General features: G+C 34.6%; 4 protein-coding genes across 4 annotated transcripts; 2 read left to right on the forward strand and 2 right to left on the reverse strand.

The window, feature by feature from the left end:
- The first annotated feature begins 1,259 nt into the window (after positions 1 to 1,259).
- On the forward strand, positions 1,260 to 3,716 carry LOC149027398 (protein neprosin-like). The gene is made up of 7 exons (XM_089143181.1): positions 1,260 to 1,442; positions 1,588 to 1,674; positions 1,798 to 2,007; positions 2,399 to 2,563; positions 2,726 to 2,779; positions 3,056 to 3,145; positions 3,348 to 3,716. The coding sequence occupies exons 1-7, from the start codon at positions 1,260 to 1,262 to the stop codon at positions 3,714 to 3,716; spliced, it is 1,158 nt and encodes a 385-aa protein (XP_088999307.1).
- A 3,826-nt stretch (positions 3,717 to 7,542) lies between these two features.
- LOC149027399 (protein neprosin-like) lies at positions 7,543 to 11,121 on the forward strand. The gene is made up of 7 exons (XM_089143826.1): positions 7,543 to 7,749; positions 8,041 to 8,127; positions 8,253 to 8,462; positions 9,410 to 9,577; positions 9,741 to 9,794; positions 10,471 to 10,614; positions 10,756 to 11,121. The coding sequence occupies exons 1-7, from the start codon at positions 7,543 to 7,545 to the stop codon at positions 11,119 to 11,121; spliced, it is 1,236 nt and encodes a 411-aa protein (XP_088999952.1).
- Positions 11,122 to 17,247: 6,126 nt separating this feature from the next.
- Positions 17,248 to 18,491, reverse strand: LOC149027400 (uncharacterized). The gene is made up of 2 exons (XM_089162390.1): positions 18,097 to 18,491; positions 17,248 to 17,653 (listed from the first exon to the last, which is right to left on the reverse strand). The coding sequence occupies exons 1-2, from the start codon at positions 18,385 to 18,387 to the stop codon at positions 17,471 to 17,473; spliced, it is 474 nt and encodes a 157-aa protein (XP_089018516.1). The 5' UTR covers positions 18,388 to 18,491; the 3' UTR covers positions 17,248 to 17,470.
- A 2,719-nt stretch (positions 18,492 to 21,210) lies between these two features.
- On the reverse strand, positions 21,211 to 22,058 carry LOC149027401 (abscisic stress-ripening protein 3-like). The gene is made up of 2 exons (XM_089146810.1): positions 21,795 to 22,058; positions 21,211 to 21,693 (listed from the first exon to the last, which is right to left on the reverse strand). Exons 1-2 carry the CDS (start codon positions 21,954 to 21,956, stop codon positions 21,514 to 21,516), a joined length of 342 nt encoding a protein of 113 aa, XP_089002936.1. The 5' UTR covers positions 21,957 to 22,058; the 3' UTR covers positions 21,211 to 21,513.
- Positions 22,059 to 23,048: the final 990 nt, after the last annotated feature.

Genomic DNA, 23,048 nt, shown 5'->3' on the forward strand with positions numbered 1-23,048 from the left:
GTACGCAATTGACACCTTCAGCCTTTAGGAGAGATTCTCCAGAAAAAAATATATGTTGTCATTCATCTTAATTATCATTAATCAATAAAAGGATTTCTTTCTACCTTTGAATACACATACATAGAGCATGAGACTAACGTGAGACAAATATATATGAAAGAAAAACCAACATCCACGTTCATAGGGAGTGATCAATTTCCTTAGATGGACAACAAGCAAAGATTTATCAAGCGATCACTTCAAATTTTAATAGTCATTTGTAGTCTCTTGCACTAACAATTTGGTTGGGGGGGGGTTGGGTTTTTTAAAACAACGGAGAGTGAAATCCTCCCCGGCTCACACATCGACCAAAACCCCCCCCTGTTGGTTTAAAAATATTCTGATCCCACCCCAGCTGCTAAGAGTACTAGTTGCACATGAATTCATAACAATCGAATCAGTAATTTAAATTTGAATTCTACAAAAAAAAAAAAATTTAAATTTTAAATTCATCAAGAGTTCTACATCAAGACAACTCAATACCAGAATTTAAATTTGAATATCAAGACTTTTATCATGTAAATAATTAACTTTGCCTGTTATATATAAAAATTTTTTCTTGCTTAATTTTTGGAGATATGTATGTGAACATAAGCTTGGGCTTAAACAAATTTTGTAGAAAAGGAATGGTAACTTGGTGGCTTTCCAAACTTATGCTTCACCATGCCAGCATATAAAAGGCATTTCATTGTAAACAACTAACTTGCATATTATTTGAGAAAGCATATATGGAAACGAATTAAGATTTTATTTCTTCAAATCAATGATAACCTCAGTGGTAAATGACATAGCATAGTTACTAGTTAATAATCAATAAGAGTTTAAAGGGGTAAGCATATTTAATTTCCTACTTATTTCGAAGGTTCCAGGACATTCTTTTGGTCAAAGATATGGGATACAAGAGAATATGTCTATGATTTCTTACCATATATATATGTAAAAGAAGCTTATCTACAAGACCCGTTATACATCTTCTAAACCTCAAATACGTTAAAAAGGTAAGTATAAGAATGGTAAAGGATATGATATATAGAAGGTTATTGATAAATAATCAATGAGTTTTAAGGGGTAAACGTATTTTCGTTACTTGTTTTGAAGATCTGGTATATTTATAGCAAGAGTTAATTACAATTTATATTGATTAATTGTATTTGGGCATTTAAATAGGCCACCAATGTTTTGAATTGATCAGTAAACAAGTTTTTCTTCCCTAGTTGATAATGGCTTTTCTTGGGTTGGCAAGTGGTATCGTCGCATTGTTTTTCTTTTTTCTATATACTTTAGATTTGAAAAGCCATGGGGTGGAAGCAATAGGAAAGAGGATGGAGCAAATTGAAGATGATTTGGAGCTGGAAAGGCAACTTCAGATTTTAAATGTGCCTCATCCTCTCAAGACCATTATAGTAAGTTATCTATACTTTTTTTTTATCTTGACTGCAAACCTAGGCAAAGCCATGGATGGTTTTTCACACGCATAAAGAAACAAGAAAATTTGATATAGAGAATTAGATGTTTGATCCTTAACTTATTTTTTCTTTGACATTGTAGACAAAGAAGGGTGATATCCTAGATTGTGTTGATTTCTACAAGCAACCTGCTTTGGCACATCCATTGCTCAAAGATCACAAAATCCAGGTATGCTGTATTCCTAATCCTTTTATTTATTTTATTTCTCTTGCTTCTCACAAATCAAGGCCAAGGGCAAATCTTATAAAATCCACTGATAGTTTGACTTCTAACACTATAATTTCTTTGCAGGTGAAACCTAGTGTTTCCCCAAAATGGGGGGCAAATACAACTTCTTCAGCTGGATCTTTCCTAGTTACTTTTGAACTTGAAGAATGTCCCCATGGAACTGTTCCCATTCGTAGAACTTCAAAAGAAGATCTTTTACGGGCTAGAACTTTATCAAGGGAATTCACCACCAGTTTCAATAACCAAAGCAAGAGACACTTTGCTGGACAATTTGTAAGTAATCACCATCTCATACTTTGGCTAGCTAACTCATGTTTCAAACCAAAGCATAACCTCGCTAAAGGGTGATACTAATTTTTAATTTTTCCCCCATCATTCAAAACTTTGAAGGGTCTACCTAGACAGGACTAGTAACACAATCTGGAGATACTGTAATTGCTTTAAATCCCATGTCATTATGAAAAAGAGTAAAAGTATGTTGATCAAATTGTAGGCATTGATATATGAAAAATAATCAATTGCTTTTTTTTTTTTGGAGGAAAATAGTCGCATGATTGGATGTTTATACTTATATAGTTTTTAATTATGATAATAGAAGTAGATGAGTTTTTTTTTTGTTTTTTTTACTGAATGTTTTGTTAACCTCGTGAACTTGATCATTCAGATTGCAGATGTTAACAATGAGGAGTTTGCTCCAATTCATGGAGCTTCTGCATTTATTAATGTATACAATCCAAATATTGTAGACCGTAAGCAATTTTCAAGTGCTCAAATATGGATAAATGGTGGTCCAAATGACAACCCTAATTATATAATGGCTGGATGGACGGTATGTAGTTGACAATCTCAGTTTATTTAATACTCATTCCCTCACTTGACCCTTTGTGCCCTAATCCAAAAAAAATAAAAGAAAAAAAAGACTTTGTAATGTAAAATTGTAAGAAATTGGGAACTTAATCTAACTTTATTTTTTAAATTTCATGAAAATCAGGTTAATCCAGGCTTATATGGTGATAAGCAAACTCGGTTATTTACTTATTGGACGGTATGTTTAAAATCTTGGAATTTTTTAATTTGTATCATTCTAAAACATGAATTACAAGGGTTGGTGATGCATAAATAAAATGTTCAGTTTTCAACAAAAAAATAATAATAATAATAATAAAATTCATGCTTCATTTCTACATGTTTAAAATTTTTGGATGAATAATCATAATTTTTATAGTATACATATTTATTTTAATAACTGATGTTTCAAACTGTGCAAGGCAATAATTACAAGAGTGGATGCTATAATACACTTTGCAAAGGTTTTGTACAGGTTGACAAATCATTCACCCCAGGTCTTGTTATACATCCAGTTTCTACAATCGGTGGAGATCAATATGAGATCCAAGTCTCCATTTTTCAGGTATTACTACCATTGATCTTTTAATTATTTTTAATGTTTGGTACATCACAAAGAAAATAAGTTTTCGTGGCATTTCCAAGATTTCTTATCTCTTATGTAGACATTTAACATAGGAATACATCTCACACATTTAATTGGGTTAATCTAAATTAATAGAACACTTAGCTCACTTTCATAATTCCATTGCTTATTTTCTTAATAGGATCGAGGCACAGGGCACTGGTGGTTCACATTTCAGAATAGAAAAATTGGTTATTGGCCAAAAAGCTTGTTTAATTCTTTAGTTGATGGTGCTAAAGGTAATTCTTGGGGAGGAATTGTAAATGCTGGTTCTAATGGAGTTAGTCCTCCAATGGGAAGTGGTGCTTGGCCTCGTCAGAAATATTCATGTTATTTCCGTAAGATTGAGTATATGGACAGGAATTACCGTGTCTTACACCCAATTGAACGAAAAGATGTAAGTATTCGTGTGGATAACACAAAGTGCTATGATTTACAATATGAATATTATGGTGATGATAATCCAGAAACTCACTTTTGGTTTGGAGGACCTGGGGGCAGGTGTGGCTAGTTTGTCTACAACATGTGATTAATCACGATATGTTTTTGTTAAGTTTCAATTATCATGAATAAATGAATGGGTTTATGCTTTTGTTCATTTTATTTAACACCCATAATTATGTATATGGCACCTTTTCTACTACTAATGCATTTATAATGCGAGCTTTATATTAATCAATCCCATGCAAAAAAATAAATTGTTCAAAAACAGATCCCATGAAATCTAATGCAAAGTGAGTTGCTAAATTGGATTCAAATATGAACCAAGAGCCAAGTCGATTCTAAATTAGATTCAAATACGAACCAACGTGGTTTTGATTCAGTTGCGGTTCTAATTCGTTCCCAAATCAGTCTTAATTCTGATTCTAATTTGGTTCAGACAACCAAACTATTTACTCCATGATTTGGTAAATTGATAATTACTTACTGTTAAATCTAAATATCTGTTTGATTTTACCACTTAAAATCAATAGAACAATAATTTGATTAAAAGTTTCTACCGAAAATAATCCAGAACCAATCTTAAGCATATTTAGTAAGTTTGGGTACGACAATAGCTTGGATATGGATACGTATGGTAAATAATAAGGCCATACAAGAAATGGTACGTTTTCAATAAACCGTGTATGATAATCATATTTTATGTGTATACTATGATGTTTTAATATTATTGATTTGAATTTAGTATGGGAGCAAAAATACGAGAGAGAGGAGGGGTTTATCTCTTTACAAATCAATAGTAAATTGATTTTTTGCAAGTAATTCAAAATTTTTGTGGCTACACAAATTATGAAAACTACCTTCAATACCAAAAATAATCGACAAAAAACCTAATTTGGGATCATTTTTCATTCTTTTACATTTAAAAAAAAATTATAAAAAACATTTGTCACATAACTCATCAAAACAAAAAAACATTGTTTATAGAAAAAAAATCATTTATCGCTTTACTCTTCAAATTCACAAAATATTATTTTTGCTAATAAAAAAAAATAAATCTAACTATCTATGTAAGATAGTGTTTGTGACTTAGAATTATATGTGAAATGAATACTAAAGATAATGGACATTTGACTCAAAGTACCATTGTTGATTAAAATACCAATATCATGAGAACATAATAAACACATAGGTAGTCCATCTTTTATTCTTATATTTTTAGTTATATTTTTTTACTTTAATAAATATTTTCTTAACAAAAGCAGCTTAATATTTCAGAAGATACATGTTATTGAGAGAAAAAAATCTAAAAAAAAAGAGTCATCTCTTTCAAGTCCAATTTCTCACCCACACAGTTCAGTCTATTGGGTTTTTCTATTCCATTGCTATAGGAACTACGGCTTTGAAAAATAACATCAGTAAGTGAAAATGTGTTTAGAAGACATATTGTGTGGCTATTCTATGTTATTTAGGGATTGAATTTAATCTCCATATCTGGTTCCATTAATCTAATTTATCTTCACTTTCTGAAGAAGGTGCTTATAATATAAAATGAAAATTCAAGACACTATTCAAATAGTTTATGAAAGAGGAAATAAGCTACTTACTGACAAATGCAACTATTGACAATAAGCAAGTTATGGGTTTTGAGCGTTATCATCACTTGTTAGCGAAGGAAAAAGAGAAAAAGAGAAAAAGAAAAAAAAAACCAATGGGAATGGGTTGTATTTTGGATTTCTATTTTTTTAAAAAAAGTAAAAAGAAAATAGTGAAATACGTCAATTAATATGCTAATTAATGAAGAAATCACTACAGCTACGTTTAAAAGTCTTGTATGTCCATTAAGTGTATGCTTAATGTATGAGCAAATGTTGGTTTTTTTTCTTCTTTCAATTATATGTTCAGATATGCATATTAATACACTTATTTACTATCTTCTTAAGTAAGATCTTAGTTAAATATAAGAAGTGGAACAAACTAATGTTTTTATTAACAAAATCCTTTTAAAATAGAAGATAAAAAGGTGAATTGAATTGATGGAACTGTAAAAGGGAGAGCCTATAAAATTAAAAGATAAAGCTGAATTGAGTGTAGTCACTGATAATGTGAAATAAGCACTACATGATTACTTGTATACAAATTTATACAGATCTAAATTAAGAGAACGGAACAATATGTTTGCTTAATACTTGGATCTAGATTATTCTGTACAACATCCACCATCATACAACGTAAGGACTAATGAGGATTCCAGAAGTGCTATGTCATAGAGTATTTTGGTTATGATCCTATAAGTGGAGCTCCTTTTAGATTTGAAGGACCCTGTGGCACCTATGGCTAACTAGTTCCTCACCCCACCATTTTAAATGAACCTTGAGGAGAGATTTACTAAAAAAATATAGATTGTTATTCATCTTTTTATTGATAAGGTGAGGTCTGAATTTCAAATTTAAAGTGTAGAGGACACAGAGTGACGAGGCCAAGACATTTTGATATGATTTATGAAACTAACTTCTGGGGTAAAAAATCTAGGAATGAGCCTTGGTCAAATTTTACAGGTCTAGATGATGAAAGAGAAATTTCAAATAGTAGACGAAGGGAGATTGCTTTTGAAGAAACTGCAAAATTTGATCAGACTCTTGGTGGAGAAAGAAAATAATGTGATGAACAATCAAACTTAAATTGTAGGCTCTTCTGATAGAGAAGGGATTTTTCTCACATTAATTTTTTTATGATGATAGTCTTTTGGGATATCATGGGCGTGAGGAAAAACGTAGGGATCACTGGTTCTCTCTCTCTCAACGTACAGACATGAGACTAACATGAGACAAATATATATGAAACAAAAAAGTGAACATAATACATTCTTAGAGAGTGAAGGACAACAAGCAGCTAGCTACTAATGGATCACTCAAATTTACAAGTCGTATCCTCAACAATCGAATCAGTAATTTGAATTCCTAGTCATCAAAAGTTCTACATCAAAAAATCAAGGCAGGAAAAGGGTAAGGATAAAAATAGATTCAACCGAGTCAAGTAATTTGAATACCAAATTTTTTGTCAATGATATGAACTTTCTTTTGTCAAGTATTGCATATGGAAGATTTTCTTGCTTAATTTTTGGAGATACGTATATGTAGTGGTTAGACAAAATCAAGAGGAAATCCTAATTCATGGCTTTCCAAACTAAATGCTTTGGCAGGCTAGCTTATCAGAGCATTTCATTGTAGACATCTAAATTACCTATTATTTGAGAAAGATATTTGGAAAAGAATTAAAATTTTATTTTATTTTATTTTTGGTCGAATCAATGGGGGCCTATATGGTAAACGTATGGTATATAGAAGGTTAGTGATTAATAATAAATGGGATTCTAAAGGGTAGAAATATTTTCCAACTTATTTTGGAGATGTGTTATATTATTTTGGTGAAAGATTTGGTATATAGCAAAGTATGTGAATTTTCTGTTTTTTTGGTAGGAGTACATGTACATCTTGTAAACCTCAAATAAACTATTTTTGGGATCCCATGTTGGGTCAGGCTGAGTCGATGCATCGAACCTATTTAATTGTATCGATATCTCAGAAGCATGCAACCTATTTGCATTATCAAATTTTATCCATGCAAGCCTGTATGCATGTTATAATGAGATTGGATCGAGATAATCTTTTTCTTTTTAATTTTTAAATTAAGATTACTTGCCTTACATAGTGATCGTATGATAAATTTAACAGATCAAATGAAGAAAAAAATAAAAAAAACACAAATGCTACTTATTAGTTTAAAATTATAGCTCGAATTAATTATTCATATTGATAGTTGTACAAATTAATTGGGATATAAATATGCCACAAATGTTTTGAATTGACCAGTAAACAAGTTTTTTCCAGTTAACAATGGCTTTTCTTGGGTTGGCAAGTGGTGTTTCAACAACTAAGGGTGTCAAGGGTATCACTGCATTGTTTTTCTTTTTCCTGTATATTGTAGATTTGAAAATCCATGGTGTAGAAGCAAAAAAGACGATGGAGCAAATTGAAGATGATTTGCAGCTGGAAAGGCAACTTAAGCTTTTAAATGTGCCTCATCCTCTCAAGACCATTATAGTATGTTATCTATAATAGCTATTGATCTCGACTACAGACCTATGCAAAGCCATGAATGGTTTTTCACACACACACACATTCTTGTGGCAGAGAGAAGGAGAGAAAGAACCAATGGGAATTCTAAATTGAAGATCTATTAATGTTAGATAGGCTCTAAAGTTTTTACATTTCTTTTCTAATGTCTTTAACTGATAAGAGATGGAACAGAAAAATACACCAACAAAATAAGAAAGCATGGTTAGAGCATTGGATGTTTGATCCTTCTTACTTCTTCTTTCTTTGATATTACAGACAAAGGAGGGTGATATCCTAGACTGTGTTGATTTTTATAAGCAACCAGCTTTGGCTCATCCATTGCTCAAAGATCACAAAATTCAGGTATATGCTGTATTTCTCAACCATTTATTTATCTTGTTTCTCTTGCTTCTCACAAATCAGGTTCAGAGGCATATCTTATAAAATCTGCTGAAAATTTGATATCTAACACTATAATTTCTTTGCAGGTGAAACCTAGTTTTCCCCCAAAATGGGGGGCAAATAGAACTTTGTCAGCTACTGGAGCTTTCTTAGTTACTTTAGAACTAGAGGAATGTCCTGATGGAACTGTTCCCATTCGTAGAACTTCAAAAGAAGATCTTTTACAGGCTAGAGCTTTATCAAGGGAATTCACCACCAATTTCAACCAAAGCAAGAAACACTTTGGCGGACAATTTGTGAGCAATCTCCAACTCTATTCTGCTAGTTCAAGTTTCAAACTAAAACATAACCCGGCTAAAGGGTGTCGAGTGTACTAACTTTTTTTCCTTTCATTCAAAACCTTTTAGGGTGTACCTGGTACACAATACTAGTGACATTCAATCATTTCAAGGGTTTACACAATGCACAAAGTTTGTGGAAGATCATAGTGTACAAAACTTCTTACCCGTAATTTCAAACAAGAATTGAAATTCAAAGCCCTTATCACTTGTCGTAGTAAAGAGATCTTAACCCTTACATCACTCAACCCCTTAAGGAGACTTTGCAATTTAGATTCAAATACAAAAGTCTTTTGTCAATAAGTGTAACTATGGAAATATATCTTGATGGGTGTGACAGCGTTAAACCATATGGAGAATTAAAGGGCCTAAGTTGATTGGAAATTTGTATTAGTTGCCATATATTATATTGATGGAATGATTCTTGTTTTATTCTTACTTCTACATTTTATGCAATCTTAATCAGAATTGAGTTATTAAGAGTATCGTACGCTATAATTCTCTCATGCTGACATTCAGAAAGAGTAATAAAATTTGAACAAACTGTTGACTTTTGCTTAGTGTGAAAACAAACACATTCAAGTGATGCTCGTTGAGAAAAACTATGCAACCTAAGCTTTGTGACAACTTGTTTTAAGGGATAACCATTTTTATCTAAAACTTATCTAGATTGAAAACTTTTCCCTATCATAATCTAGAGATATGGTTTTTGCTCTAAATTCAATATAATTAGGAAAAAGGAAGTAGTGTAAGCATTTTTTTGGAGAGGGAAAATAGTTAGATGATTGGATGTATGTACTTATGTAGTTTTGAATTACGATAATAAAAGTAGGTGGGTTATTTATTTATTTATTATTGTTCTTTGTATTGAACATTTTGTTGACCTCTTGAAATTGATCATTTAGATTGCAGATGTTAATTATGAATTGAAGGATCATTTAGTTCATGGAGCTTCTGCATTTATTAATGTATACAATCCAGCTATTGTAAACCGTAAGCAATTTTCAAGTGCTCAAATTTGGATTAACGGTGGTCCAAATGACAACCCTAATTATATAATGGCTGGATGGACGGTATGTATTTGACACTTTCGATTTATTTAGTGCTCATTCCTTCACTTGACACATTGTTTCCTACTCAAAATCTTTTCATAAAAAAAAGAGAGTTTGTAACTTAAAGTTGAACAAGTTGTAATTTTTTTATCTAACTTTATTTTCTATACTTCATGAAAATCAGGTTAATCCAGGCTTATATGGTAATAGGCAAACTCGATTGTTTACATTTTGGACGGTATGTTTAAAATCTTAGAATTCTTTAATTTGTATCATACCAAAACATTAATTTCAATGCCTGGTGATTCATTATTTTGTAGTAAACGATTCATGCTTGTTTAATTTGTTCCAAAGGGCGTTTATTTAAATAACATTTTCAACTCCTCCAACTCAAAAGATAAAAACAACATTGTTGCTTCTTTCCTATATGTTTAAGATTAAATTAATAGATGATATGACGCATCACTATAATTGAGTATAACATCAAGTTTGTGTAACATTTGCTTAAAAACCAGAGGTTAAAGTTTTTAGTTTTTAATGATGTTATTATTCGAATTTTATTTTCATTTAACTTTAAAAGCTTAAACAATGATTTAACTTGTCTACTATTTTTTTTTTTGTTTTTTCATCTCGTTGCATTTAAAATTTTACTCCTTCCTTGTCAAACTCAATTAATATGAGTTTGTTTTAATTTTTTCTTTAAGAAAAAGAACTAATATCATTTCATATATATTTTTCTCTACATGACAAATAAGTGAATATATAATTAAAAAAAAAGTCATCATAAAAATTTAAGTTTAGTGCCATTCCTTTGCCTTGTACAATCTTAATTTATTGATATATTTTTTTTGAATAATCAAAATTTTACAGTTATATTTAATTTATTTTAATAACTAATGTGTTAAATTTTGCAGGGTGATAATTACAGGAATGGATGCTATAATACTCTTTGCAAAGGTTTTGTACAGGTTGACAAATCAATCACTCCAAGTGTCACCATAGAACCATATTCTACAATAGGTGGAGCTCAATATGAGATCCAACTCTCTATTTTTCAGGTAATACTAATGTTTGGTACATCACAAAAAGAATAAGTTACTAGTGGCATTGTTACGATTATGAGTATCTATCTCTTATGTAGACATTTGTTGTATGAATAGATCTCACTTTCGTTAATTCCATTGTTTATTTTCTTATAGGATAAAGGCACAGGGGACTGGTGGTTGACATTTAAGAACACAAAAATTGGTTATTGGCCAAAAGTCTTGTTTAATTCTTTAGTTGATGGTGCTAAAGGTATTTCTTGGGGAGGAATTACAAATGTTGGTCCTGATGGAATTAGTCCACCAATGGGAAGTGGTGCTTGGCCTCGTCAGAAATATGCATGTCTTTTTCGTAAGATTGAGTTTTTGGATGAAGAGTATCTGCTCGCACATCCACTAACACGGGAAAGCGTAAATATTCGTGTGGATAACAGAGATTGCTATGATATAGACTATCAACCTTATGGTTTAAAACCCGAAGCTGATTTTTGGGTTGGAGGACCCGGTGGCAACTGTGGCTAATTTTTCTAGAACATGTGTTTAATTTTGAAATGTGTTTTTGTTAAATTTCAATTAATACCCATGATTATTTATGTATCACATTTTCTACTGCTTATGCATGTAAAATGCGGGCTTATAATAGTTATGCTATGCAAATGATTGACGCGTGTTTCAATGATGGGTGTCAATCGGTTCAATCTTGGATATTCTTTGATCCCAAGCTATGATAGTTGCAAATCCGATCCAAGAACCAGGTCGGTTCCAAATTGGCTCCAAATTCAAACCAACTTAGTTTTGATTTAGTTGCTAATTTTTAAATCTCAATATTTATTGATTTTATCACCTAACAAAAACAAATAGATCACAAATAATCTAATTACAAATTTTCATCAAAAATATCTCAGAGCCATTCTTAAATAGGATCTTAGTTACAAATACAAATTTAGCTGCCCAAATGACCAAAAAAGCCTTTTGGTTTGGAAGATTGAATTTAGATTGCGAATTTTAACTAATCTGTGGATCATTCTGGTCCGCCCTGGTCGGGCTAAAACCTAGCTAGGGCTAAGCTGAAGTAAAGAATTGATCAAATTCGCTTGGGTCAATAGATTCCCTTTCACCGGGGGTATAGAAAATAGAAAATCTCAATGCTAATTGAAATTACATGATTCTGTATTCATGTAATGACTTTCATTGGAACCTCCACACGTGAGAAATGACAAAAGGTACCTAATCTAAAATTCCGGAATTATATATGATAAACAACTCCTTTATTTATTTATTTATTTATTCCCTTTTTTGGGCTACTACAGTCTACATGTTTACCAAAGAGGATTTGGAAAAGCAAACAAATTGGCCCTTTTAGGTGAGAATATTCTGTCATGATTAAATTATACGGTTGGAATCTGATTCGAATGAAGCAGTGAACCTCATTAATTCTTTCCAAGAAGCTGTTGGTACAAGTACAACTGTACAAGTGCAAGGCAGGTCTCGGATATCAGAGGGTTGTTGCAGTTAGAAAGTCGTGCGGTGGTGTTATGTGTGTGCGTGCTGCTGATAAGAATTCAGGTGGTTCCATCTGAGCTGGCATTTTTTTTTAAACTTCTGGAGATGTGTCAAGGCTTTATATATATAGTGAGAAATTAAACAACCCTGATTGCTCTTTAAATCCAGATAATCACTTGTTATCAGTTGGAAAAGGAGGCCTTCTTCTTGAATTCCTTTGCACATTCATATTAGTGGGCCAATGGCGCTTAAATTTCCTCATCAATGTTGTAACTTCAGTTACAATGCTGCTTGATTTCTTACCTAGCTATCAACTTCAACTCCTCTTCTTCCTCTTGTTCGCTCTTGGTCTACCGCTCTTTACATCCAGATAATCACTTCTAATTACTTGGAAATGGAGGCCTTCTTGAATTAAAAATTATTGGGCTAATGGCGCTTAAATTTCCTCATAAATGTTGTGACTTCAGTTACAGTGCTGCTTGATTTCTTACCTATCAACTTCAATTCCTCTGCTCTTGGTCTACTCTATTGATGACCTCTATATAAGCCAATGGTTCTCGATCTCTTGGATACTTCACGAATCATCTCAAGATCGGAGTTGGGACTTGGGACCATGGCAAGCTCCTCCAACCTCTTCCTTGTGACTGTCTTGGTGAGCATGGTTGCCTTGGGTATGGCACGGCCATTGATCTCAAACTCCAAGTCAAGCAGCCACTCAACCCTATCAACTCGGTTACAAAACGATGGGGACTCGGTTTGTTGGGACTCACTGTTAGAGCTCAAGGCATGCACTGGAGAAGTAATCCTTTTCTTCCTCAATGGCGAGACATACCTGGGGCCTGATTGTTGTCGTGCCATCCGATTCATCCAGCATGAATGTTGGCCTGCCATGCTTGGTTCTCTAGGCTTCACCCCAGAAGAATCAGACATTCTTCAAGGCTATTGTGATGCCACCAGTAAAACCACCAGTCCTCCACCATCGCCAACATCACCAACAAAGCCCCCATCTCTTGCTGGGAGTGAGTCCACACTGCTCATGTCTGAGGACGACTTCACACCCTAGTAGCGAGTGCCTCAAATATTTGACTTTTCACAGTGTTTATAGTTTCTATGTGTGTGTGGTTTTCCGAGTTTATACTGGGCAGCTATTATCTCTGTTCTATGCTTAATTAATGAATTGTGTAGCGTCTATCAGTGCTAAGCTCCCTCCTTTCTACTCATGAGTAAATTTAACTAGTTCTGGTAATCTTTTCTATTCTTCCATGATTCAGATTACTTGAGAGTAGTATCAAGAATCTTTACCATAAAAAAATGTTTCAAGAATTGAAGGCAATATCAATCAAAATGAAAACTAAACTAAGGTTGCAGAGAGAGAGAGAGAGAGTTCTACCTCAATATTATTTTCAATGGAACAATTTGAGTTTGAATATGAAAAGCCACCATGTTTACAAGAGGTGTCCCTACATGAAGCGGAAGTAATGCCGTGGAATCTGAAGAGAACAACTCAATTTTATGCTGGAATTCTCAAGGAAAACAATCATATGGTGATGCTGAGAATTCGATTAAATGCACCTGATTGCAGAGACTTTGGATGAGTGCAGATTTAGTCGCCACAGGATAAGGTAATGGATCTTTTGTCGGAAGATGAATTGCCTACTTTCAAAACAGAATTGAAAGTAACCGGAGTAAGATCGAACATCAAACACGAGCATATAATGAGGAAGAATTACTGGCGCCCCTATCTAAGCCCGTCACAGCGTCCGCGTGCCTCTTCGGGTCTTCTTTCGTAACTTTATTCCGGTGTCGTTTCCTGTGCATTCGATGATGGTGGTGTTTCCCGCGCTTTCGGGATCTTGAACTCACGTTCGCTGGCGTCGTAGGACTTGTCGGCTTTGTTGAATCCTGCACCGTCGGCGCTGGTGAGATTGGTGGCGTTATAAAACCATGCATCGGCGGCGACGGAGAACTTGCTGGTGCTGTCAAATCTTGCATTTTCGGCGCCGATGAACCTGACGGAGATATGAAATCTTGCATCGTCGGCGATAGAAAACTTGCCGGCGGTATCGAATCTTGCATGTTCGTAACAGGTGAAATTGACGGCGTTGTCACATCCTGCATATGTGCCGGTGAACTTGATGGCGTCAACGAATCTTGAATAGTCTGCGCAGGTGAACTTGCAGGCTCCATCGAATCTTGCACTTTAGGAGGAAGGCTTGTGTTATCGCCGGAATCCCATGTCCTTAAGGTAAGAACCCCATCGAGTCCGTGCACGGCAATGGTTGGACCTACGTATAGGTCCGGAACAGAGATACGAATGCCGTCCACGATCAGATCTGTGGTGTGGTTAATAGCCATAAAGAAAGCATGATTAGGAACCAGAGTATCAAGGTAAGGCGTCTGAGACATAGAGGCAATACGAAGATCGATGATAGTGAGACGATGAGGGGAAATGTGGAATCGTAATGTCTGGATGTATTTCGAAGCCTGAGATGCCAGATCCAGATAGTACAGAGACGAATCGGTGGGAACAAAGAAGGTAAATGAATCGCCGCGGTCGACAAGCTCATACTGAAGATCGGAGGTCTCGATGGCGTTGCCGAAGAGATCATAACCCCTCGATCGAAGGGCATCAATGGCGGTATGGAGCTCTATATCTGTGATTCCATCAACGGCGATTATTGGAAGAGTGAGGATGAAGAAGAAGAAGATCGTCGCTAGAACTGTGGATCTCCCGGCGAAGGCTGACCGAACCGATCGAAGACGAAGTTCTTCTTCCATGGTTGGAGAACAGAGAGTTTTGGCGGGAGTTTCTTGAATCTTGAAACATAAAAGTTTCCAACGCTATGAGCTATGAGCTATGAGCAATTAGTAAATTGAAGGACGAGAACTGCTTTCTTTATTCGTTTATTTTACTCTTATACCCTCATTGAGGGAAAATCATCAGTTAGAGCTGGAGGCTTCTACACCTTTGGATCCTTGATTCCTAATGATATAAATGTAATTTTACAATTAAAACACTTTACTTTTACCTTATTCGTGTTTCAGTCTTTCTATTTTTCATTCACTCATCTTCTTAGATTTACTTGCATTGTTTTTGTTAATTAAATTTATTTGTTTTGTCTCTATTAATACTAGATTTTATCGATTGTTTGATCACACTTTTATTATGATATTAATGAATTAATAACAAAAATGGCATGGGTTTATTCGTATAAAAATTGTACATTTGTATTGCATTAGATACATTGTTTAAACCATTTTTTTCTTGCACCGATTTAATACCAAAATCTCTACTGAACCGCTTTAATAATTTACATTTGAACCGGTTTAAGACATTTTTAATCCACGAAAATTAACATGTTGAATTTGTATCCCTTGTAATATTTTTTTGAAAAAAAAACTATTAAAAATACAAACTCATTTTTATAACCAGAATGTCTTTATAGGTTTTTTTTCTTTCTTTCAACTCGTAAAGATCTTGAAAATTATAAAAATAAAATAAAATTGTATGTACGTGTGTTAGTGTACAAATCAATAATTATACCCGAGGAGGATAATTAACAGTGGAAATGGTCTATTAAGAACCTATAGTGCCCCAAAATTAGTGGGTCACCATTAAAGGTAAACCATCTCAATCTGAACATGTTCACCCACTAGCAAAGATAGATAAGCTTTACCAAACAACTGAGAAGCAAATTGTAAATTGCAGTTCCTGTGCTATAAAGATCGAAGCAAATCATCAAATTCCAACAAAGAAGAAAACAAAGGGAACCTCTTAATTATTATTTTGTGATCGATCTCTATATATATGCAAAAGGAGAAAACCAAACATAGCCTCAATGATTCTCACCTGGAAAGTTTGAATTTCACTACTTTTCCATGTTCAACTGCACTAGTCATGTCTCCATTGACTGGGATCACTTTATTATTAGGTAGCTATCTGTCTATCTCATACTTGCATATCCTTTTGGATTTTGAATAATTCATCTCTTTGTGACCTTTAAATGAGCAACCCATATATTTCCACGTAGTATCACTTTGATCTTATCCCATTTGATAGATCTTGCTAGGTTGGGATATCTGACCTGGAGATGTTTGTGGTGTCCAGTACTAGATACTGTTACACTGGCATGTTTGATGTAGTGGTGTCGGTAATAACTAGTATTGAATGGTTTCCATGTAAAATTCCATTAAATCTTAATCAGAGGTGGGCCATAATCACTTGAACGGGGGGGGGTGGAATTAGAAGGTGGATAGAGCACCCTTTTTTACACTTTATATTATATTAACATTTTCGCTCAAAATTTTCTACCAAAAAAAAAAAAAACCCTCACGTGTAAAGTAATCAAAGCTGGTAACCAACCAATTCCAATAAACGGGAAGAAAGAAGAAGAGATGGGAGAATAAATACGAACCAAATCAGACAAATAAAGATAGAAAGAGATGGGAGAATAAATAGAGAGAGATTTTAGGGATTATGAACTCTTAATTAGATTTTACTTTTTTTCTTCTTTAAAATAGGGATCCATCATAATTATTGGATAATTATTGGGAGGACTTTTATCTCCATTATCTTTACCTATAAATTTTATTCCCAATATTCAATGGGTGAGAGAGTGATATTTCACATATAAGAAAAGAAAAATTAGGAAATATAGATAAAGATAAAGTAACTAAATTTTTTTAAAAGGTGAGGGGGGACCGCCCCTCGAGCGTTAGGTCCTTTGAATCTTTAATTAATTTTAAAACCACTTAAAAAAAACTGGCGATGACAAGCCCCAACGAAACACACCCTCCTCTATCCCAAATTGCTGCTCATGCCACTGATTTTTCTCAAAGAAAAGGGAAAAAAAGGGGGGGAAAACTTTCAGAAGATCAACGCGGGGCATTCAAAAGAAGGGGGGGGGGAGTATGTATAGATTATACCAAGTACCAACTCAAGTGAATTAAATAAGTTTTCTCTTGATTCAAATTGAACCATTCGTTTTTGTACGACTGAGATTTAATGGACGCCACGTCCATCCAACACGATACCACAAGCACTACCATGTCAAATGCAACAACTTAACAAGATCTAAATTTGATGCAACTTCCTCTAACAACCAGTCGTCCCTCATAATTCACTAGAAGAAAGCCATACTAATATAGAAGGAAACATGGGAAACATCTTCATTATGAATAATAGAGAAGTTTAGACACACACACAAGAAGAAAACCACGGTACCGCTACCTATCAAGCAAATACAGATATGAACTGTTGCTCCCTTAAGATATACATACATCTGATCTGATCACTCTAAACAAAGGAAGAAACAGATCCACAAGAAAGAGATTAATTTATTGATAAAGAGACATGCAAGCAGGCTTATTAGAAGAGATGGTGATGTTTCTTTCCATGAGCCTCCTCTTCTTCCTCCTTTACTTCCTTCTTCTCATGGTGCTCATGGAAGGCATATCCAGCTCCACCCACTGCAGCAGCTGCTGCAATCTCCTCCTCGATCTTGTGTCTGTGAGCATGCTCTGGGTGTTTCTTCGCCTCGTGCTTCTCATGCTGGTGACAGCAAAATTTAAGCTCTAATTACCTCACAAATGGTGAATTATGTATCATGTCTAAAAACATCCACTAGGGGAGGTATGCGCTTTTTTCAGGTTTCTCTACTACACAATAAGGTTAGGAACTACTTTTAATTACTGATAAAACAATCAAAAATAAACCCCCGATCCACCCTAATTTGTGGTCAAGAAATGTGAGGGGAACATATACTTCTCCCCTAACAAGAGGTGATCTGGACTCTTGAAAATCAACCAAACCTAGAGAATGTGTCACAGAGAGTCTGGATCATCTCTTCCTTTCAGGTCGACCTTTAAATACTGAAACATGAATTATGGAAGGAATGATAGCTAGTGAAAAAGTGTCAGAAAAACACATACTTCTCCTCTTACTTAGAAAAAGTTTCATACTCAGATGGATAAGTAATTAATTAAGAGTGTTACCAGAGCAAAAGCACCAGTAGCTGCAGCTTCAATCTCAGCGAGGTGTTCCATGTGCTTGTGGTGCTTCTTTTCTTTCTCAAAATCCTCAGTTTCGGTGGCAAAGACGGTGGTTTCGGTGGCGGAGACACGCGATCCCATGCCATCACCTTCGTAAGCACCTCCGTACTTGGTGTCGCCTCCGTAATTGGTCTCGCCTCCGTAATTGGTCTCAGAATACACAGCTTGCTCCTCCACTGGCTCCTCCTCCTTGCGATGGTGGAAGAGGGAGTGGTGGTGCTTCTCCTCAGCCATGGCAGTAACACTCTGGATAAGAAAAGCGATAAAAATATCACTTGCAATAGTCAAACAAAACAACACAGAAGCTGGTGATTTTTTGGGCTTGATGGTTAAGCAACTATATAAGGTCTATTTATAAGGTTCCACGAGTGCTCCTGGTCCTGGCTCGTGGACGGCTACGATTCGCTGAATATCTCCGATCTTAATCTTCTAAGTGTGAAACCCATTAATTAACGTTTACCAAAAACAAAAAAAGAAAAAAATCCATTAAATAATCTCACCAAAAAACAGTTAATAAAGTGGCGTTGCTGGATTTTTTTTTTCTTCTTTTTCTCCTTTCTTCTATTAGAAAAGCATTTATGAGCTAATTTCTATTTTTGAAAAATTAGGTGGGTATGAAATCTACAACAAGGATACTTGAGTTAGTATATATGCGAGTGTATCTTTTTCTTTCCAAGGCATATTCTATCGGATCTTCACCTTTAGATTTTATTGAGAGAGATATGAAACCTTTCACCTTCTAGTGTCGGTCATGCATGGGCATTATTTAGGGGAGTTGGGATCTGGTTCAGCTTGATTTTAGGTGGGTTGAACCGTTTTTCGGTCAAATGGGTGGTTTGAACAGTTGAACCGATCTTTTGCTAGTACTGGGGCTGAGTCGTAGCAGAACCGCTAAAACAAATTTGGGCAATTCGGTTTCAAGTGCTTTTTCAACTAATTTTGAATTGGTTATTTTTTTTTATTTTTAATTTTTTTGGTAATAGAACTGCATTCATAAAAAAAACTAGAGAGAGAAACAACTTGTAGGTAAGAAGTTCACCAGCCAGAAAGAGGAAATAGACCAAACAGTCAAACTCGACACTAATCGGGCCCTCCTAGCCAAGATATTTGCTAAAGCATTAGACACTCTTGAAATAAAAAGAAAACTACAAACATACTTATAAATAGATAGCTAAATCCGTATCCAATTCGTATTTGTATTTTTACTCAAGGGTGTTGTTCAGAATTATATTTAGTAGATAATATCCATATTTGTCCTATAAGCAACCCAATTCGGATACAAGGATAATTGTTTATTTGGATAAATATCCACTTATCATAAAAAAAAAAAAAAAAATTTTGTTCAAAAAAGGTAGCATGTTTAAATTATAAATGGCATTTTGACACTCATTAGAGTCTGAACAATTTAACCGTTTTAGTGTTTTACTCACCATAAACCCCCTGGAGGAGTAGTAAGATGGTTAGGAACCTAACTTCTCAGTGGAGAGGTCATGGGTTCAACTCCTACCGACGATATATGTAATATCCCTATCCCTATATATAAAAAGTGCATTTGTACAAAAAAAAAAAAAAAAAAACCCTCCCATCAATTGTTCATAGCCTATTCATTGAAAAATTTGAGAATCAGAATAGAGAAATTATATTTGATAATTATTAATCAAAAAGTTTATTGGACATCCGTTAGAGTTCTGAATTCGAATTCGGATATCTTTTTGTAGAAGGCCCTAAATTTAAACCCAACACCTTCTTAGTCTTAATACCAATCATGTTACTTGGATCAGAACATAAGCTAGTGATACTTTCGGTTACTAGATTCTTGCCATCTAAGGTGTAGTACTTCACCACTTCGCCTAGCACCACAACGCTTTTAATGTTTTCTCACAACCCCATTTTCATGGTTTAAGCTGCTTCCATTTTGCTCGCCACTGCTACGAAACAATACTAGAACCTCCTCTACATACTTGCATTTTAAAGTAAAATAAAAAGATTCATTGCTTTTAAATCATTGTAAAATCTTGATTTGCAATTCTATTCCCATACTTTACTAATGTCATCATTGTCTTTACCTCCACTCCGAAAAAAAGAGCTTGACTTCAGTGCTGAGCAATATTGCATAGCACTGTGCTGCGAAAGGTTGAGATCAAGATCTCCACCGTCCATTTTGTAAAAAGTGTGAAAACACACTTTTACTTTTAAAAATGGACGGTTGAGAACTCGACCGTTTGCCTTTCATACTTTATAAAAATGGACGGTGGAGATCTCAACCGTTTGCCGCAAGTTGTCCACATTAATTGTACAGCACCTAAGCAATTTTAGGAAAAAAGAGAAAGAGTGAAAACGAAGGAAAGCGTCCATTAAGCAGACAAAAATTGGGAGAAAGAGTTACATCACTCCATTAAATCTTTCTGGTGGGGCTTGAAAGGACCTAACGATGGGTACTGTCGGCAAGAGGATAACCATCCATATATGATATATCCAGATAATCTATAAATGAATTACACTGAAGAAAGAAAAAAATATTTATATTATTTTTGGTAGACGAGAATTGATACTTTCATCTTGGAAGGTTCCATTGAAGAAGAAGAAGAATAACTCTTAGCCAATGTATAGAGACCAACGTTTTCTACTGAAAAATACAATTCGACTCTTTAGATGTAGAGATATTCTCTCTCTCTCTCTCTCCTTGTATGTATTGTATTAAGAAAAAGAAAAAACCAGAACCAAACAAAACCTATATGTCGTTAGTGGTTTTTGGTAGGAACCAACTATATGGCTCTCAACGGTTGGTAGAACCTTATCTTATGATATGTGGTCATTTTTTGTTTGTTTACTGTTTCCATCATAAGGCTAGTTGGGCCAATCAAAAAGTACCCTCTAAAGCATCTTATTTCAGGGAGAAAAACTATAATAAACATAAGCTCCAACTACCCAACTGTAACACCCATGATCACTCATCGATCATAGTCAATTTTTATCCAGTGGGTTCTATTTCCTTGTGCACACATAAGACGTACAAGTGGCAGAGAATTAGCAACTTAATTAAATGTTGCCAAGTGGGACTTTGGATGATGGTTAAAAAATATATATATTTGTCAAAGACAAGAACTTGAGATATATTAATTTATTAGTAAGGCCACAAAGAGAGATCGAGCCATCAATCAATATGAATCAAATTGATGGGTGAGCCTCAGTTTGTTTTAATTATTAGATACATAATCTCTCTAGCTTCCCCATATCTTAGAATAACAGAGACTTTTTTTGTTTTTTGGGGGTTAATAGAATACAGAGACATTACCAGCAGAAAAGCAAATCAGGGGTAGAGAGATGAACTAGAATAGAAATGTGCATGCATGCATGACATCAGAAGGGGTGGTGTTTCTTTCCGAAAGCCGATTCTTTTTCATTTTTAGCTTCTTTCTTCTGATGGTGCTCGTGGATGGCAAATCCAACACTGCCCACTGCAACTGTTGCTGCAATCTTCTCTTTGATCTTGTGTTCATGAGCATTCTCTGGGTCTTCCTTTGCCTTGTGCTTCTCATGCTGAAATAAGGTTAGAGAATCGCACGTAAGAATTACACAATTCATTCATTTGAAATAAAGAGAGTTGTTATATATACATAATAATTAAAGACTCTACTTACCCTAGCAGTAGCAATAGCAGCTACGGTACCCAACTTGCTGGCCTGCTCCATATGTTTGTGGTGTTTCAATTGTTTCTCATAATCTTCCTTGGTCATTTCTCCGGCGGGTTTTTCCTCCTTGTGGTGGTGAAAGGGGTTGTGGTGCTTCTTCTCCTCAGACATAGTGGCCGGAAATTAAAGGTGATGATCACGTAGAAACGAAAGTGAAGATGAAAAATGAATAACAAGAATATTGGGTAGTTGATGGTTGAAGAGAGACGATGGCCTCAAGGTAACATTTTATATGTGAGGAGGCTTCAAAAAGAGGCTAACAAGCCAACTACGACCGCAGCCATAACGCGTAAGAGATCAGGGACAGCTTCTCCTTTCGATTAAGGAACCGTGGGTCGATTAAACAAATTAAAAATCCACGCGGTGAAGAAGGGAACTCCATTTAGTCGTTCATACACAATTGCTTCAATGCTTTATTATTTCATGGATAAAAAAGCCAATACCAGGTCAAAGCTCCATCTGTTAATTTCTTACCTTCTAGAAGAAACTAGTTTTTCCCAAGACCCTCTTCAACTCTATCGAAGGGAAAAAGAAAAAATCTACTAAACCTTAGGAATTTTTGTTCCCGGTCCTCTTCAACCGTATCAGGTGAAAAAATAAATTAATAAATATTAGGAAATTTTGCAATGATGAATCAGAGAAATTGATAAAACCAATGTGAGTGATTAGAATATAGAGAATTGATAAAACCAATGTGAGTGATTAGAAATTAATAATGAATTCATAGACATTAATTTCAACTATAAGAAATTTAAACAAAATCTAGAGCCCAAATCGTTTGGTTTCAGGATCTACTGCGATTGTGTGTTATTTGGCCCGCGTTGGATGCCTACCTGTAGTACTGAAATTGAAATTGGTTGCTTGATATTAAAAAAAAATGTAGTTGGTAATGTTACTCCATGGTATTAGTTTATAAAATTTAAATAAATAAATAAAAATAAAATCTGCTCCATTCGTCAACTTCTAGAAGCAATTACAGGGTTTTTCTTAAACCCTTCGCAATCTTAGATTTCCAAGATGTCAAGATTCTCTTCTTCGACGAAATCGTTAGTTTACAAAAGCGACTGACACCTTTGTAAGTAACCATGCAATGTTTCCATGAACCATCTGGCCAAACGAGTTTCAGAAGAAATGGTGTTTCTTCCCGTAAACTAAATCTTTTTCTTCTTCAGGTGCTGACGGATGGCAAATCTAAGCACCCCT

The sequence above is a fragment of the Hakea prostrata genome, chromosome 1, assembly GCF_041222555.1.
Source record: "Hakea prostrata isolate BN-2017 chromosome 1, UWA_Hpros_2, whole genome shotgun sequence".
Taxonomy (NCBI): Eukaryota; Viridiplantae; Streptophyta; class Magnoliopsida; order Proteales; family Proteaceae; genus Hakea; species Hakea prostrata.

Excerpts from the sequence above, each read along its gene's own strand:
- LOC149027398 (XM_089143181.1), top strand. The coding sequence starts at position 1,260 with ATGGCTTTTCTTGGGTTGGCAAGTGGTATCGTCGCATTGTTTTTCTTT. Across the intron at positions 1,675-1,797 it reads TCAAAGATCACAAAATCCAG|GTGAAACCTAGTGTTTCCCC; the intron begins GTATGCTGTATT and ends ATTTCTTTGCAG. Across the intron at positions 2,008-2,398 it reads GACACTTTGCTGGACAATTT|ATTGCAGATGTTAACAATGA; the intron begins GTAAGTAATCAC and ends TTGATCATTCAG.
- LOC149027399 (XM_089143826.1), top strand. The coding sequence starts at position 7,543 with ATGGCTTTTCTTGGGTTGGCAAGTGGTGTTTCAACAACTAAGGGTGTC. Across the intron at positions 9,578-9,740 it reads ATATAATGGCTGGATGGACG|GTTAATCCAGGCTTATATGG; the intron begins GTATGTATTTGA and ends CATGAAAATCAG. Across the intron at positions 10,615-10,755 it reads TCCAACTCTCTATTTTTCAG|GATAAAGGCACAGGGGACTG; the intron begins GTAATACTAATG and ends ATTTTCTTATAG.
- LOC149027400 (XM_089162390.1), bottom strand. The coding sequence starts at position 18,387 with ATGGCTGAGGAGAAGCACCACCACTCCCTCTTCCACCATCGCAAGGAG. Across the intron at positions 17,654-18,096 it reads CTACTGGTGCTTTTGCTCTG|CATGAGAAGCACGAGGCGAA; the intron begins GTAACACTCTTA and ends TGCTGTCACCAG.
- LOC149027401 (XM_089146810.1), bottom strand. The coding sequence starts at position 21,956 with ATGTCTGAGGAGAAGAAGCACCACAACCCCTTTCACCACCACAAGGAG. Across the intron at positions 21,694-21,794 it reads CTGCTATTGCTACTGCTAGG|CATGAGAAGCACAAGGCAAA; the intron begins GTAAGTAGAGTC and ends ACCTTATTTCAG.